The sequence below is a fragment of the Babylonia areolata genome, chromosome 11, assembly GCF_041734735.1.
Source record: "Babylonia areolata isolate BAREFJ2019XMU chromosome 11, ASM4173473v1, whole genome shotgun sequence".
NCBI lineage: Eukaryota > Metazoa > Mollusca > Gastropoda > Neogastropoda > Buccinidae > Babylonia > Babylonia areolata.
The window spans coordinates 2,625,132-2,643,848 of record NC_134886.1 but is presented as its reverse complement, the minus strand read 5'-3'; the positions used below and the strand labels follow the sequence as shown (position 1 = coordinate 2,643,848).

The window sequence follows — 18,717 nt, the reverse complement described above, 5'->3', positions numbered from 1 at the left end:
TGGATCTGAGGATCTGTGAGTGTGGGGGAAACGTCACTCGTTTGATGGATCTGAGGATCTGTGAGTGTGGGGGAAACGTCACTCGTTTGATGGATCTGTGGATCTGTAAATGTGGGGGAAACGTCAGTCGTTTGATGGATCTGTGGATCTGTGAATGTGGGGGAAACGTCACTCGTTTGATGGATCTGAGGATCTGTGAGTGTGGGGGAAACGTCACTCGTTTGATGGATCTGAGGATCTGTGAGTGTGGGGGAAACGTCACTCGTTTGATGGATCTGTGGATCTGTGAGTGTGGGGGAAACGTCACTCGTTTGATGGATCTGAGGATCTGTAAATGTGGGGGAAACGTCACTCGTTTGATGGATCTGTGGATCTGTGAATGTGGGGGAAACGTCACTCGTTTGATGGATCTGAGGATCTGTGAGTGTGGGGGAAACGTCACTCGTTTGATGGATCTGAGGATCTGTGAGTGTGGGGGAAACGTCACTCGTTTGATGGATCTGAGGATCTGTGAATGTGGGGGAAACGTCACTCGTTTGATGGATCTGAGGATCTGTGAATGTGGGGGAAACGTCAGTCGTTTGATGACGGTCAATGTCAGAGAAAAGAGTTATATATTTGACGACATTGTCAGTGTCAGAGAAAAGAGTTAGATATTTGACGACACTGTCAATGTCAGATCAAAAATGGGATGCTGCCCGTCAGAGCACTATCAAGGACGTTTTGAAAGCCACCCGCGAACAACAAAAACGCCGCCCTACCAGTGCCGCCAACAGACAATCATCCGACATAAGAAATGAATTACCTGAATGATTATCACGGCAATCCTTCTGTAACTTACACAGATCACGTTTGTTTGGCTCCGATAATATGACACGTGAAATGCGCGACGAGTTCGAGTTTTGTTAAGTGCAGTAGGAAGGTAATGCACGACATGACATGCTAAGGATAACCGCACATTAAAAAAAAAAAAAATAATAATAAGAAGAGAGAGAGAGAGAGAGACAGACAGACAGACAGAGAGAGAGAGGGGGGGGATGAATAAATGTGACTACAGAAATAGTCTGGCAACACATATACACACACACTTCTTCGCCCACCCCCCTCCACCTTAGTCTCCTCTCACCATCCCCCTTTTTTTTTCGTCCAATATCACTTTAAAGTGGAACAGACGTTAAACTGAAGACTACACATACACTGACACACACTGGTGTGATACGTGAGCGGTGTGTAAGCCAGGTCTACCATGTTCTCACAGCTCAGTGTGAAAGAGCAAGGTAGGCAATATGTAAGCAATGTGCCTGATGCACACAGTATATGAGCAACCATCATTTAATGAGTCTCTTCATTTACCCAGCCACACTTCCCGGCACTGTTAATTAATGTCAATGGTCCCGACGTTCTTTTATCTAGTAACTCTTTACGTTACTGAATGAGCTGTTCTGATGCCCGTGTTCTGTGTGTGTGTGTGTGTGTGTGTGTGTGTGTGTGTGTGTGTGTGTGTGTGTGTGTGTGTGTGTGTGAAAGTTGAGATGATAATGATGATGATGATGATACGGATACTTACATAGCATCTATCCTCGGTCGGAGACTAAGCTCTAACCGTTTTACAAACTCGGAGACTGACAGCTGCTATTGGACGCTGATCAGTCGTTCCCTGCATCTTTCAATCAGGTTTCAGTCACGCACACATACACACTGGGGAGGTGTTGTGTATGTATGTGTACACATTTTGTGCGTAGAGTCCTATTCATAACCACCAGGGGGGAAAATATTCATTTATTTCAACCCCCTCCAACTCTGCTTCCCCCCCCCCCTCCAACCCCGTTCTCTCTAAGAGTTCACACGCTTTCTTGATTAAAAAAAAAAGTAATGTTTCCCCATTATTGCTATGTGTATTCTATCTTTAAACTTGTGCATCATGATTCGCAGTGCAACTAAATTCTTATATTGTGATGTGTGTGCTATTTTCTCCATATATGTTATAACCACCATCCTGATGTCTTGTATCATTCAGCATCATGTAGTGCTATTTTCTCCATATATGTTATAACCACCATCCTGATGCCTTGTATGTTTCAGCGTCATGTAGTACTATTTTCTCCATATATGTTATAACCACCATCCTAATGCCTTGTATGTTTCAGCGTCATGTAGTACTATTTTCTCCATATATGTTATAACCACCATCCTGATGCCTTGTATGTTTCAGCGTCAGGTAGTACTATTTTCTCCATATATGTTATAACCACCATCCTGATGGCTTGTATCACTCAGCATCATGTATACAGACAAACATTCACGGAAATACATGATCATGCCCTGTCCTGTCCTGTCCTGTCCTGTCCTGTCTTGTCCTGTCTTGTCTTCTCTTCTCTCTCTCTCTCTCTCTCTCTCTTTTTCTCTCCCCTCTCTCTCTCCTCTCTCTCTCGTTTTCTCTCTCTCCCTCTCTCTCGCTCTGTGTCTCCCTCTGTCTCTGTCTCTCACTGTCTCCCTGTCTTACTCTACGTAGGCCTCTCTGTGCCTCTGCCTCTTTCTCCCTCCGCCTCTCCCTCTCTCTCCCTGCCTGTCTGTCTGTCTGTCTTCATTTTTGTGTCTATGTATATATCATTCAGCATCGTTAAGCGAGTGTACTGATCAACACATCAACGTATTCATTTAGCTACCTTCAGCTTGTATACTGATCAACACATCAACGGATTCATTTAACTACCTTCAGCTTGTATACTGATCAACACATCAACGTATTCATTTAGCTGCCTTCAGCTTGTATACTGATCAACACATCAACGGATTCATTTAGATACCTTCAGCTTGTATACTAATCAACACATCAACGGGTTCATTTAGCTACCTTCAGCTTGTATACTGATCAACACATCAACGGATTCATTTAGCTGCCTTCAGCTTGTATACTGATCAACACATCAACGGATTCATTTAGCTACCTTCAGCTAGTATACTGATCAACACATCAACACATCAACGGATTCATTTAGCTACCTTCAGCTTGTATACTGATCAACACATCAACGGATTCATTTAGCTACCTTCAGCTAGTATACTGATCAACACATCAACGGATTCATTTAGCTACCTTCAGCTTGTATACTAATAAACACATCAACGGATTCATTTAGCTACCTTCAGCTTGTATACTGATCAACACATCAAAGGATTCATTTAGTTACCTTCAGTTTGTATACTGATCAACACATCAACGGATTCATTTAGCTACCTTCAGCTTGTATACTGATCAACACATCAACGGATTCATTGAGCTACCTTCAGCTTGTATACTGATCAACACATCAATATACTAGAAAGAGACTTTTATAGGTGCTTGAATTCAAGTCTAAAACCGCGTCAGTTGACTCTCTCAGACTTTGGTCCGATTCGCAGACCAATTATTATCAAATTCATTACGGACCAAGTATTGTTCTAATGTCAAGTGTATATGCTTTAGTAACCTGACAACTGAGCATATAATTTTTCACTGTAGCTTGATGAAGCCTTTTGTACACGAAAGTGTGTCTTCACAAGTGACTGAGAACGTTGACGTTTTTGACCTTTTGCATTCATTATCAGTTGTTTCGCTTGTCAGTTTAACGACTTCTCTCTTACGAAGTCCTTTAAGTAATTTCCTGTAACTGTATTTAGAGGGGTTTTTTGTTTGTTTTGTTTTTCTTCCAAATTTCACCCACATTTTTACCCTCATTTGCCCAGTTTTCCCCAACCCTCCATTCATCCACATCTCCCACCCCTTCTAACCGATAATACTCAGATGTATTCATAAATACTTTAACAAAATGTCTTCAATCACCGATATGTGTGACGGGACATTAAACAAAATTCCTCCTCCTTCCTGATCAACACATCAACGGATTCATTTAGCTACCTTCAGCTTGTATACTGATCAACACATCAACGGATTCATTTAGTTACCTTCAGTTTGTATACTGATCAACACATCAACGGATTCATTTAGCTACCTTCAGCTTGTATACTGATCAACACATCAACGGATTCATTTAGCTACCTTCAGCTTGTATACTGATCAACACATCAACGGATTCATTTAGTTACCTTCAGTTTGTATACTGATCAACACATCAACGGATTCATTTAGCTACCTTCAGCTTGTATACTGATCAACACATCAACGGATTCATTTAGCTACCTTCAGCTTGTATACTGATCAACACATCAACGGATTCATTTAGTTACCTTCAGTTTGTATACTGATCAACACATCAACGGATTCATTTAGCTACCTTCAGCTTGTATACTGATCAACACATCAACGGATTCATTTAGCTACCTTCAGCTTGTATACTGATCAACACATCAACGGATTCATTTAGCTACCTTCAGCTTGTATACTGATCAACACATCAACGGATTCATTTAGTTACCTTCAGCTTGTATACTGATCAACACATCAACGGATTCATTTAGCTACCTTCAGCTTGTATACTGATCAACACATCAACGGATTCATTTAGCTACCTTCAGCTTGTATACTGATCAACACATCAACGGATTCATTTAGCTACCTTCAGCTAGTATACTGATCAACACATCAACGGATTCATTTAGCTACCTTCAGCTAGTATACGTTGAAATTATTTTCACAACGATGATTTCATTTAGCTTCCCTCTTCCAGTATACTGATCAACACGACGATGTAATTCAGCTGCTCTCATCTGCTACACTGTAAACACAACAGTGAAATTAGTCTGATTTACACAACGATGATTTCATTTAGGTTCCCTCTTCCAGTATAATGATCAACACGACAGCGATACCAGTCCGGTGAGTTATGTTAACCAGCCACCGATCTTCCATCTGTTTAAAGCCATGATCATCTTCGAATCCGAAGGACGACCATAATAACAGCTGAGGATAGCTGAATGTTATCGCTGTTGTGTTCACAAAAAAAACTGACCGATATGAGCAGGGCCCCATTTCATTGTTCCTGAATTCGTGAGAGAGAGAGAGAGAGAGAGAGAGAGAGGGGAGGGGGTTGAAAGATGAAGTCAGCAAGTGATTATCGTTAATTTAGGGGCCTTTGCGTTCTTGTCAGCACCCACACATCCACACACACACAGACACCCCGCCCCCCCAATCCCCCCCCCTCCCCCCACACACACACTTTTGGAAGCTGGACTAATTACGTGATTCTTGTTTAATGTATATATATATATATATATATATATATATATATATATATATATATATATATATATATATATATATATATATATATATATATATATGAGTGTATCTCTGTGCTTATTCAACGAGTTCAGTGATTCACCAAGCATAAGTATTGTAAATACGCTTCTTTCGTGTGTGTGTGTGTGCGTGCGCGCGCGCGCGCGCGCGCGTCTGTGTGTGTATGCGCGCGTCTGTGTGTGCGTCTGTGTGTGTGTGTGTGTGTGTGTGTGTGTGTGTGTGTGTGTGTGTGTGTGCGTGCGCGTCTGTGTGTGTATGTGTGTGTGTGTGTGTGTGTGTGTGCGTCTGTGTGTGTGTGTGTGTGTGTGTGCGTCTGTGCGTGTGTGTGTGTGTGTGTGTGTGTGTGTGTGTGTGTGTGTGTGCCCTATATTTTTTTTTAACCAGTAGAGATGAAAAGAATGGTGTTGTTGTTGTTTTTTAACCAGCAGGCCGAATTAAGCATTTCATAAGCTATAAACTCATTTAATTAAAATAATCCTTGTCCCTTTCTTGTGGAAAAGCAATTTTCGCAACAACAACAACAATCAATCAATCAATCAATCTGCGCCTGTGTTGGAGTTTTAATTACATTTTCGTTCCGAAACGGTTTTGTTGTAATTTTCCAGGAACGTTACAATCAGTTACTTCGTTTTGAGATCAACGAGAAATTAAAAAAAAAAAAAAAAAATGTTAAAGGTCCCGCGGATTTTCAGACCACAGGTTTGATTGATTGATTGATTGATACGGATACTTATATAGCGCCTATCCTCGGTCGGAGACCAAGCTCTAAGCGCTTTACAAACACGGGTTACATTTGCACAACAGGCTGCCTACCTGGGTAGAGCCGACTGACGGCTGCCATTGGGCGCTCATCATTCGTTTCCTGTATCATTCAATCAGAGCAGTGAATTCATGCCCACAGTGTCAAGAGCTCGTCATAGAAAGGCGGGGCTCAGTCCTCCTCTCTTTCCGCTTGCCTTTTATAACCTTCCCCGATCGAAGTCAGGTACCCGTTCCCACCTGGATGGATTGAGGAACGTCGGAGTGAAGGGCCTTTCCCAGGAACACAACACCATTATCGAACCCTTCTCGCCAGATCAGAGCCGGACTGTGTATTCTCCCTTTGCGTCGCTGTTTGCTTCGTGTAGGGAATGGTCCTATATCTGTGGAATTAGCGAAGAGTACCGAACATTTGTGACGCTGAGCAAATCCAGCGCTGGTGAGATCGTTCCTGCAACCAAACCTTAGAGCCCATCGCCTCACCGATTCTGTCACATCGTTTCAGTTAGTCCTCCTCCGCCTCCTCCGTCTCCTCACTTCCTTCTCCTCCTTCTCATTCTCCTCCTCTTCCTTCGCCTCTTCCATCCTCCTCCTCCTCCTCCCTCCTCCTCCTCGTCGTCGTCTTCCTCCTCCACCTCCTCCCCCAGTGTTCTTCTCCTCCTCCTCCTCCTCCTTCTTCTTCTTCTTCTTCTTCTTCTTCTTCTTCTTCTTCTTCTTCTTCTTCTTCTTCTTCTTCTTCTTCTTCTTCTTCTTCTCCGTCTTCTTCTTCTTCTTCTTCCCGTCCTCCTCCTCCTCCTCCTCTTCCTCCTCCTCCTCCTTCTTCTTCCTCCTCCTCTTCTTCTTCTTCTTCTTCCCTTCCTCCTCCTCCTCCTCCTCCTCCTCCTCCTTCTTCTTCTTCTTCTTCTTCTTCTTCTTCTTCTTCTTCTTCTTCTTCTTCCCGTCCTCCTCCTCCTCCTCCTCCTTCTCCTCCTTCTCCTCCTTCTCCTTCTTCTTCTTCTTCTTCTTCTTCTTCTTCTTCTTCTTCTTCTTCCCGTCCTCCTCCTCCTCCTCCTCCTCCTTCTCCTCCTTCTCCTTCTTCTTCTTCTTCTTCTTCTTCTTCTTCCCGTCCTCCTCCTCCTCCTCCTCCTTCTTCTTCTTTTTCTTCTGTTTGGCGTTGTGTGGGCCGCAACTCTCATATTCAATGGAATGTACGGGTGGGCTTTTACATGTATGATCGTTTTCGCCTCGCGTAAGAGTCATACTCTGTTTTCGGGGGTTTCATGAAATGCAGGACAGGTCCTTGTTTCCAAAACCCGCCGAATACTGACATGGATTACAGGGTCTTTAACGTGAAGTCAATCTTCATTGTCAATATACATACGAATGGGGCTCGGGCACCGGTAGATCTGCACAAATGTTGACCTGGAAGATGAGAAAAGTCACCACTCTTAACCCACCAGTGTGCCGAAACCGGGAACCGAACCCAGGACACGGACGAGTATCCAGAGCTCTGACCACTCGGCCATCACACCCGTCAGCCATCCTGTTGATTTTATCCCTGTTGTTGCGGGGAACGTGAACGGGTTCCCCTCTAATAATGCAGAGAACGTGAACAGGTTCCCCTCTAATGTTGCAGAGAACGTGAACAGGTTCCCCTCTAATGTTGCAGGGAACGTGAAAATGTTCCCCTGTGATGTTGCAGGAACGTAAAATTATTCCCCTCTAATATTGCAGAGAACGTGAATAGGTTCCCCTCCAATGTTTTTCAGAGAACGTGAACAAGTTCCCCTCCAGTGTTACAGAGAACATGCACAGGTTCCCCTCTAATGTTGCTGGGAACATGAACATGTTCCCCTCTAATATTGCAGAGAACGTGAACACATTCCCCTCCAATGTTGCAGGGAATAATAACAGGTTCCCCTCTAATATTGCAGAGAACGTGAACAGGTTCCCCTCCAATGTTGCAGAGAACGTGAACAGGTTCCCCTGTAATGTTGCAGAGAACGTGAACAGGTTCCCCTCCAATGTTGCAGAGAACGTGAACAGGTTCCCCTGTAATGTTACAGAGAACATGAACAGATCCCCCTGTAATGTTGCAGAGAACGTGAACAAGTTGCTGCGCGAGGTGTTGCTGCGGGCGGCCAAGCGGAACAACTTCCAGATCGTGAAGAAGATCCTGATGAACGGGGTCTTCCTGGACGTGCCCCACGACTACTTCTGCTCCTGTGACGACTGCACCATGTGGCGGAGAGAGGACTTCAAGGTCTGGACACCTTCCTGGACACTGCTGGGACTGGTGGTGGTGGTGTGGATGGTGGTGAGGGTGGCGGTGGTGGTGGTGGTGGTGGTGGTGGTGATGGTGTGGATGGTGGTGAGGGTGGCGGTCGTGGTGAAGATGATGGTGGTGGTGAGTGGGTGGTGGTGGTGATGGTGGTGGTGATGGTGGTGGTGGTGTTGATGGGGTGGTGGTGGTGATGGTGGGGTGGGTGGTGAGGGTGGCAGTGGTGGTGGTGTTGATGGGGTGGTGGTGGTGGGGTGGTTGTGGTGGTGGTGGTGAGGGGGTTGCGGTGGGGGTGGTGGTGAGGGGGTGGTAGTGATGGTGGTGGTGAGGGGGTGGCGGTGGGGGTTGTGGTGGCGGGGGAGGGTTGTTGTGGGGCTGGTAGTGGGGGTAGTGGTGATGGTGGTGAAATGGTGGTGATGGTGGTGAAATGGTGGTGATGGAGGTGGTAGTAGTAGTAGTAGAAGATGGTGGTAGTGATGATGATGATGATGATGATGATGATGATAAGGATTCTTATATAGCGCCTATCCTCGGTCGGAGACCAAGCTCTAAGCGCTGTACAAACATGGGGTCATTTGCACAACAGGCTGCCTACCTGGGTAGAGCCGACTGACGGCTGCCATTGGGCGCTCATCATTCGTTCCCTGTGTCATTCAGGCACGCACACGTACACACTTGGACAGACATTAACAATTTACGTGTATGACCGTTTTGCTTATTTACCCCGCCGTGTAGGCAGCCATACTCCGTTATCGGGGGTGTGCATGCTGGGTATGGATTCCAGGATCTTTAACGTACGTATTTGATTGTCTGCGTGCGTATACACACGAAGGGGGTTCAGGCACAAGCAAGTCTGCACTTACGTTGGTTGACCTGGGAGATCGGAAAAATTTCCATCCTTTACCCACCAGGAGCCGTTACCGAGATTCGAACCCTGAACCCTCAGATTGAAAGTCCAACGCTGTAGTAGTTGTAGTAATGGCAGTAGTAGTAGTAGTAAAATGGTGAATGCGGGGGTGGTGATGGTGGTTGTAGCAGTTGTCGTCATTCGTGTTGGTGGTTGTGGTGGTGGTGGTGGTGGTGGTGGTGGTGGAAGTAGTAATAGTAGTAGCTGTGGTGGTAGTAGTTCTAGTACTAGTCGTAGTCGTCGTAATAGTAGTAGTAGTAGTTGTTGTTGTTGTTGTGATGGTGGTGGTGGCAGTTGTTGTTGTTGTTTCTGTTGTTCTTTTGTTATAGGTGTGGTAGTAGTAGTAGCAGTAGTAGTAGTAGTAGTTCGTGCGATATGATAAGATGGATCACACTGGCGAGCACACGTGTGACAAACCACGCGGCTACACAGCAACCATACTTCATGGGAAAGCTGCGAGATGGAAAAAAAAAGGAGAAAACCCGAAAAAAAAAAAAAAAAAACACCACCAAGAAACGATGGACTGACGACACTGGATAATGGACAGGAAAACCATTTGCACAGTCCCAGGCTTTGACACACAATGGACAGACCTGGAGGAAACAACGTTCCATTGCAGACCACCCACAAACAAGGTTCTATTACAAACGCCCCACACACGGTGTTCTATTGTAGACACCCAACAAACAAGGTTCTATTACAAACGCCCCGCAAACAATGCTCTATTGTAGACACCCAACAAACACGGTTCTATTGCTGGCACCCAACAAACAAGGTTCTATTACAGGCGCCCCACAAACAAGATTCTACTGCAGACGGCCCACAAAGTTCTACTGCAGACACCCCACAAAGTTCCATTGCAGACACCCCACAAAGTTCTACTGCAGACATCCCACACAGTTCTACTGCAGACATCCCACACAGTTCTACTGCAGACATCCCACACAGTTCTACTGCAGACATCCCACACAGTTCTACTGCAGACACCCCACACAGTTCTACTGCAGACACCCCACACAGTTCTACTGCAGACGGCCCACACAGTTCTACTGCAGACGGCCCACAAAGTTCTACTGCAGACGGCCCATAAAGTTCCATTGCAGACACCCCACAAAGTTCTACTGCAGACACCCCACAAAGTTCTACTGCAGACACCCCACACAGTTCTACTGCAGACGGCCCACAAAGTTCTACTGCAGACGGCCCACAAAGTTCTACTGCAGACGGCCCACAAAGTTCTACTGCAGACGGCCCATAAAGTTCTACTGCAGACGGCCCACAAAGTTCTACTGCAGACACCCCACAAAGTTCTACTGCAGACGCCCCACAAAGTTCTACTGCAGACACCCCACACAGTTCTACTGCAGACGGCCCACAAAGTTCTACTGCAGACGGCCCACAAAGTTCTACTGCAGACGGCCCACAAAGTTCTACTGCAGACGGCCCACAAAGTTCTACTGCAGACACCCCACAAAGTTCTACTGCAGACGGCCCACAAAGTTCTACTGCAGACACCCCACAAAGTTCTACTGCAGACATCCCACAAAGTTCTACTGCAGACGGCCCACAAAGTTCTACTGCAGACACCCCACAAAGTTCTACTGCAGACGCCCCACAACGTTCTACTGCAGACACCCCACAAAGTTCTACTGCAGACACCCCACAAAGTTCTACTGCAGACACCCCACAAAGTTCTACTGCAGACACCCCACAAAGTTCTACTGCAGACACCCCACAAAGTTCTACTGCAGACGGCCCACAAAGTTCTACTGCAGACACCCCACAAAGTTCTACTGCAGACGGCCCACAAAGTTCTACTGCAGACGGCCCACAAAGTTCTACTGCAGACGGCCCACAAAGTTCCATTGCAGACACCCCACAAAGTTCTACTGCAGACGGCCCACAAAGTTCTACTGCAGACGGCCCATAAAGTTCTACTGCAGACGGCCCACAAAGTTCTACTGCAGACACCCCACAAAGTTCTACTGCAGACGGCCCACAAAGTTCTACTGCAGACGGCCCATAAAGTTCTACTGCAGACGGCCCACAAAGTTCTACTGCAGACACCCCACAAAGTTCTACTGCAGACACCCCACACAGTTCTACTGCAGACACCCCACACAGTTCTACTGCAGACACCCCACACAGTTCTACTGCAGACACCCCACACAGTTCTACTGCAGACGGCCCACACAGTTCTACTGCAGACGGCCCACAAAGTTCTACTGCAGACGGCCCATAACGTTCTACTGCAGACGGCCCACAAAGTTCTACTGCAGACACCCCACACAGTTCTACTGCAGACACCCCACACAGTTCTACTGCAGACGGCCCACAAAGTTCTACTGCAGACGGCCAACAAAGTTCTACTGCAGACGGCCCACAAAGTTCTACTGCAGACGGCCCACAAAGTTCTACTGCAGACGCCCCACAAAGTTCTGCAGACGGCCCACAAAGTTCTACTGCAGACGGCCAACAAAGTTCCATTGCAGACGCCCCACAAACAAAGTTCTACCGCAGACTCCCGGCAAACAAGGTTCTATGAGAAACACCCCACAAAGAAGGTTCTATTAGAAACGCCCCACAAATAATGTTCTATTGTAGACACCCAACAAACCAGGTTCTATAGCAGAAGCCCCACAAACAGTCCGGCTGGAGAGAAAAAAAAATAAAAAACATTGCAGAAGTCAACAAAGGCGGGTGTGTGGAAAGCGAGAGCAGCGCTATGACGGAGAGGCGGCGTTTCACATCAATGGGACCCTGTCTGGAGGGGAAAGTAAACCTCGCACAATGCCAGGGTAGTGCGTGATAAAGATGCTGCGTGTGCAGAGGCCCGCTCTCTCACACAGCTGACATGACCAGAGACGCAGGAGAGATGTAGAACACAACGATTTTTTTTTTTTTCAGAGATCGATGAATGAGATGCTTCTGCTCTGAAAGAAGAGTTTGGAATGTTGTTGTTGTTGTTGTTATTGTTGTGAGTGTTGTGATTTTGGTGTGGGATGTTGTTGTGAGTGTGGTGATTGTGGTGTGGGATGTTGTTGTTGTTGTTGTTGTGAGTGTGGTGATTGTGGTGTGGGATGTTGTTGTTGTTGTTGTTGTTGTGAGTGTGGTGATTGTGGTGTGGGATGTTGTTGTTGTTGTTGTTGTTGTTGTTGTTGTGAGTGTGGTGATTGTGGTGTGGGATGTTGTTGTTGTTGTTGTGAGTGTGGTGATTGTGGTGTGGGATGTTGTTGTTGTTGTTGTTGTGAGTGTGGTCATTGTGGTGTGGGATGTTGTTGTTGTTGTTGCTGTTGTGAGTGTGGTCATTGTGGTGTGGGATGTTGTTGTTGTTGTTGTTGTGAGTGTGGTGATTGTGGTGTGGGATGTTGTTGTTGTTGTTGTTGTGAGTGTGGTCATTGTGGTGTGGGATGTTGTTGTTGTTGTTGTGAGTGTGGTGGTTGTGGTGTGGGATGTTGTTGTTGTTGTTGTGAGTGTGGTGGTTGTGGTGTGGGATGTTGTTGTTGTTGTTGTGAGTGTGGTGATTGTGGTGTGGGATGTTGTTGTTGTTGTTGTTGTGAGTGTGGTGGTTGTGGTGTGGGATGTTGTTGTTGTTGTTGTGAGTGTGGTGATTGTGGTGTGGGATGTTGTTGTTGTTGTTGTTATTGTTGTGAGTGTTGTGATTTTGGTGTGGGATGTTGTTGTTGTTGTTGTGATTGTGGTGGTTGTGGTGTGGGATGTTGTTGTTGTTGTTGTTGTGAGTGTGGTGATTGTGGTGTGGGATGTTGTTGTTGTTGTTGTTGTGAGTGTGGTCATTGTGGTGTGGGATGTTGTTGTTGTTGTTGTTGTTGTTGTGAGTGTGGTGGTTGTGGTGTGGGATGTTGTTGTTGTTGTTGTTGTGAGTGTGGTGATTGTGGTGCGGGATGTTGTTGTTGTTGTTGTTGTTGCTGTGAGTGTGGTGGTTGTGGTGTGGGATGTTGTTGTTGTTGCTGTGGGTGTGGTGGTTGTGGTGTGGGATGTTGTTGTTGTTGTTGTTGTTGTGAGTGTGGTGGTTGTGGTGTGGGATGTTGTTGTTGTTGTTGTGAGTGTGGTGGTTGTGGTGTGGGATGTTGTTGTTGTTGTTATTGTTGTGAGTGTGGTGGTTGTGGTGTGGGATGTTGTTGTTGTTGTTATTGTTGTGAGTGTGGTGGTTGTGGTGTGGGATGTTGTTGTTGTTGTTGTTGTGAGTGTGGTGATTGTGGTGTGGGATGTTGTTGTTGTTGTTGTTGTTGTGAGTGTGGTGATTGTGGTGTGGGATGTTGTTGTTGTTGTTGTTGTTGTGAGTGTGGTGGTTGTGGTGTGGGATGTTGTTGTTGTTGTGAATGTGGTGGTTGTGGTGTGGGATGTTGTTGTTGTTGTGAGTGTGGTGGTTGTGGTGTGGGATGTTGTTGTTGTGAGTGTGGTGATTGTGGTGTGGGATGTTGTTATTGTTGTTGTTGTGAGTGTGGTGGTTGTGGTGTGGAATGTTGTTGTTGTTATTGTTGTTGTGAGTGTGGTGATTGTGGTGTGGGATGTTGTTGTTGTTGTTGTTGTTGTGAGTGTGGTGGTTGTGGTGTGGGATGTTGTTGTTGTTGTTGTTGTTGTTGTGAGTGTGGTGATTGTGGTGATTGTGGTGTGGGATGTTGTTGTTGTTGTTGTTGTGAGTGTGGTGGTTGTGGTGTGGGATGTTGTTGTTGTTGTTGTTGTGAGTGTGGTGATTGTGGTGTGGGATGTTGTTGTTGTTGTTGTTGTTGTGAGTGTGGTGATTGTGGTGTGGGATGTTGTTATTGTTGTTGTTGTTGTTGTTGTTGTGAGTGTGGTGATTGTGGTGTGGGATGTTGTTGTTGTTGTTGTTGTTGTGAGTGTGGTGATTGTGGTGTGGGATGTTGTTGTTGTTATTGTTGTTGTGAGTGTGGTGGTTGTGGTGTGGGATGTTGTTGTTGTTGTTATTGTTGTGAGTGTGGTGGTTGTGGTGTGGGATGTTGTTGTTATTGTTGTTGTGAGTGTGGTGATTGTGGTATGGGATGTTGTTGTTATCGTAGAGAGTGTGGTGATTGTGGTGTGGGATGTTCTTGTTATCGTAGAGAGTGTGGTGATTGTGGTGTGGTGTGGTGTGTGTTCAGTTTATGTTGTTGTTTTTGTGTTTGTGGTGATGATGATGGTGTTGGCAGCAGTAGTATTAGAAGTAGCAGTAGTGTGAGTTGTAGCATCAGTTGTTGTTATCGTTGTTGCTACTGCTGTTGGAATGAGTCCAGAGTCTGAACGTCGCCATCACCACCACCACCACCACCACCACCACCATCATCATCATCATCACAAAGGTGTATGTGCGTGCGTGCGTGCGTGCGTGCGTGCGTGCGTGTGTGTGTGTGTGTGTGTGTGTGTGTGTGTGTATGTGTGTGTGTGCGCGCGCGTATGCGTGTGTGTGTGTGTGTGTGTGTGTGTATGTGTGTGTGTGTGTGTGTGCAGGTGTTCACCACCCAGAGACTCGACACGTTCAAGGCCCTGGCCAGCCCGTGTTACATCGCCCTGACAGAGGAGGACCCTATCCAGGCCGCTTTCCACCTGTCCCAGAAGTTCCGCAGTCTTTCCGAGATCGAGGGGGAGTATAAGGTCCGTCACAAGATCGGGGTGGTCTCTTCTGTGTCTGTTTCAGTTTATTTTGTGTTGTTTTGTTTTGGTTTTGTTTGGAGTTTTGTCGTTATTTTAGTTTGGCCTTTATCTTGTGTTATCTTTATTTTACTGTGTTTATTATTATTATTATTATTATTATTATTATTATTATTATTATTATTATTAATAATAATGTTGTTGTTGTTGTTATCATCATTATTAGTAATATTATTACGACGACTCCTTAGCAACTGAACTGAACATGTGTCATGTGTATGTGTTCTGTGTTGTGTATTATGTTCCCCTGTGGGATGTCGGGGGTCTATCGGCATAAATGACATTCCGTCTTCTGGAAATTCTGTGCTTGAAATATCCGCTTTTCTATCACTTTCATTATTTCTGCCTTTGGTGTCTCCTTTTCCTGCCTTCCCAGTCCATTCCCCTTACTTTTTTTTTTTTTTTTTTTTTGAGCAGGCCTTGGCACTTTTTTTTTCTCTTATCAGCAGTCTATGATGAACTGTATGTGATGTTTTGCTCTGGCGATTAGGTAGTGAGATGAACACTAGCCCACAAGTGAGTGGGTGCTGTCGTGGCAGTGGATGCTGTTCGGGCCTTGCGCACAGAATACTTTAGATGCGCCTTGGTGATAGGCCTGGCTTCAGCTGCACGGGCTCCTGTGGTGATCTTGCTGTACCAAACTGGACGGTCCAGAGCAAGCGTCTCCCACGTGTTGATGTGGACGCCCAGGTCGTTGAAGGACGCTTTGAGGCAGTCTTTGTAGCGTTTCTTCTGCCCTCCAGCTGAGCGCTTGACCTGGCACGGTGTTTATGTGCTGATGATCTGATTAGTAGCCCCGCTGTGATACATGTATGTGTCATGTGTAAAATATGTCTGTGTTACGTGTGTGTGTGTGTGTGCTAACGACCTGACCATCATCCCTGTCGCTGTGTGTGTCCCCACAGCAAGTGTACCAGGAGCTGGACCACCAGGTGCAGAACTTCACGCTGCAGCTGCTGGACCAGTGTCAGAGCTCTGACGAGGTGAAGACGGTGCTGAGCGGCAGGCCCAAGAGGTCCCGAGACAGCGGGGACGACGACCTGGAGAACAACTCTGGGGACATCCTGCCCATGGTCCACACCGCGCTCCGCATGGAGCAGAAAAAGGTGACGGGAGGGGTTGGCGGTTATGGTGGTGATGGTGGTGGTGGTGGGAGGGTAGGGGGTGGGTGGGCTCTGTGGAGTGTGTGTGTGGGGGGTAGGGGGTGGGTGGGGGGGGGGCTCTGTGGGGTGTGTGTGTGTGGGGTAGGGGGTGGGTGGGGGGGTCTCTGTGGAGTGTGTGTGGGGGGTAGGGGGTGGGGGGGTCTCTGTGGAGTGTGTGTGTGGGGTAGGGGGTGGGGGGGATCTGTGGAGTGTGTGTGGGGGGTAGGGGGTGGGGTGGGGGCTCTGTGGGGTGTGTGTGTGGGGTAGGGGGTGGGGGGGTCTCTGTGGAGTGTGTGTGTGTGGGGTAGGGGGTGGGGGGGCTCTGTGGAGTGTGTGTGTGTGGGGTAGGGGGTGGGGGGTTCTGTGGAGTGTGTGTGTGGGGTAGGGGGTGGGGGGGCTCTGTGGAGTGTGTGTGGGGGGTAGGGGGTGGGGGGGCTCTGTGGAGTGTGTGTGGGGGGTAGGGGGTGGGAGTGGTTTGGGGTGGTGGCTGGAGGGGATGGTGGATGCGGTGGTGAGGGGCGGGGGAGAGTTTGGTGGGTGGGGGAGGTGAGCGTGGAGGGTGGTCGTGATGAAGTTGGTGGTGGTGGGGGTGGGTTGGTGGTGGTGGTTGGGGTGGTGGTGGTGGTAGTGGTGGTGGTGGTGGTGATGATAATAGCAGTAATAGTGGTGGTTGAAGTCGTGGTGGTGGTGTTGGTGATGGTGGTGGTGGTGGTGGTGATGATAATAGCAGTAATAGTGGTGGTTGAAGTCGTGGTGGTGGTGTTGGTGATGGTGGTGGTGGTGGTGGTAGTGGTGGTGGTGATGGTGGTGGTGGTAGTAGTTGTGGTGGTGGTGGGTGGTGATGGTGGTGGTGGTGGTGACGGTGGTGGTGGTGTTGGGTAGTGATGGTGGTGATGGTGGTGATGGTGGTGGTGGTAGCGATGGTGGTGGCGGTGATGGTGGTGGTGGGTGGTGACGGTGGTGGTGGTGGTGACGGTGGTGGTAGTGTTGGGTAGTGATGGTGGTGATGGTGGTGGTGGTAGTGGGTAGTGATGGTGGTGATGGTGGTAGTAATGGCGGTAGTGGTGGTGGTGGTGGTGGTGGTTGTGGTGATGGTGGTGGTGGTGGTTGTGGTGTTGGCGGTGATGTTGATGTTGGCGGTGGTGGTGGTGGTGGTGGTGGTGGTGGTGGGTAGTGATGGTGGTGGTGGTGGTGGGTAGTGACGGTGGTGATGGTGGTAGTAATGGCGGTAGTGGTGGTGGTGGTGGTGGTGGTGGTGGTTGTGGTGATGGTGGTGGTGGTGGTTGTGGTGTTGGCGGTGATGTTGATGTTGGCGGTGGTGGTGGTGGTGGTGGTGGTGGTGGTGTTTGTGGTGGTGGTGGTGATGATGATGATGATGTTGATATCAATAATGTTGGAAACATCTTGCTCGAGTTGGTGCACATAGCTATAAGGATGAAGTGTGTGTGTGTGTGTGTGTGTGTGTGTGTGTGTGTGTGTGCGTGTGTGTGTGTGTGTGCGTGTGCGTGTATGTCTATGTGTGTGTGTGTGCGTGTGCCTGTGCGTTTCTTGTGTGTATGTGTTCCTGTGTGTCTATGTGTAAAGAAGAAAAAAAGATACCTTGATGTTGTACACTTCACCACCCGCCACCCCCACCATCCCCACCACCACCCTACCATTTGACCGTGGTCATGATTATGGTTTGCTACCGACCTCCACCCCACCCCTACCCCCTCACCCTCCCCCCCTTCTTCACCATGTCATCGCCCCCCACCTCAACACACCACTTTTCTACAGACTCCCTAGCTCATCCTAGCGTACCATCGATACCGGCCAGACTCACCGCCCCCCCCCCCCTCCCAACCTCCCCTCCATCCCCACTTGTCTGCCTCCCTCCCTTGACAGCCCTCCCATTCATCCTGGTTAGTGGCAGAGAGAGGGGGAGAGAGGAGAGGGGGGGAAGCGACAGAGAGAGAGGAGGGAGAGAAAGACAGAGACAGAGAGACAGACTGAGAGAGAGAGAGAGAGAGCGACAGAGTAGAACTCAGAATTCAGAAATATTTTACCGCAAGGCCACAGGCCAGTTTGCAGAGGAGGTACATACATACATTTAGACCAGCGAGAGAGACAGGGGGGGGGGGGGGGGGGGGGGGGTGAGAGAGAGAGGAGGGAGAGAAAGAGAGAGAGAGAGCGACAGAGAGAGAGAGAGAGAGAGAGAGAGAGAGAGAGAGAGAACGAATTTTATTGCTATTAAGCTGTTCAGCGAACGTTATATATATATATATATATATATATATATATATATATATATATATATATATATATATATATATATATATATATATATAACGATAACGATAACGATAACGATCTTTTCATTCAGATGAAGGCCGAAGCCCCTTACCGAAAAGGGATCACACTGAAACACTGAAAGAAGATAAAGAAAAGAACATAACACCAAAAAAAAATCGACATCACAAATCAACCAAAATAGCGAACACAATATTCTACACACGAAACCAAGAGCTTCCTTTCAACATACCCTCACAGCAACAAAATAATCATGCGTTTTGATTGTGGAGAAAATAGAAACAAGAAGAAAATGAAGATGTAGGCGGAAATAGGGGGTGGGGGGGGGGGTAAAAGAAAACCACATTAAAATGATCAGAGGGATTCACACAGAGAGAGGGGGGGAGAGAGAGGGGGGAGAGAGAGGGGGGAAGAGGGAGAGAGAGGGGAGGAAAGAGAGGAAGAGAGAGAAGGT

General features: G+C 47.4%; 1 protein-coding gene across 3 annotated transcripts in view; it reads left to right on the top strand.

The window, feature by feature from the left end:
- The window catches only part of LOC143287458 (short transient receptor potential channel 7-like), a 108,226-nt gene that overhangs the window by 59,002 nt on the left and 30,507 nt on the right, over positions 1-18,717 (top strand). For all 3 annotated transcript variants that reach the window (XM_076595460.1, XM_076595458.1, XM_076595459.1), the window contains exons 5-7: positions 8,077-8,240; positions 14,632-14,775; positions 15,738-15,938. In XM_076595460.1, the coding sequence (XP_076451575.1) occupies positions 8,077-8,240; positions 14,632-14,775; positions 15,738-15,938 (509 nt within the window). The remainder of the gene's footprint in view (positions 1-8,076; positions 8,241-14,631; positions 14,776-15,737; positions 15,939-18,717) is intronic.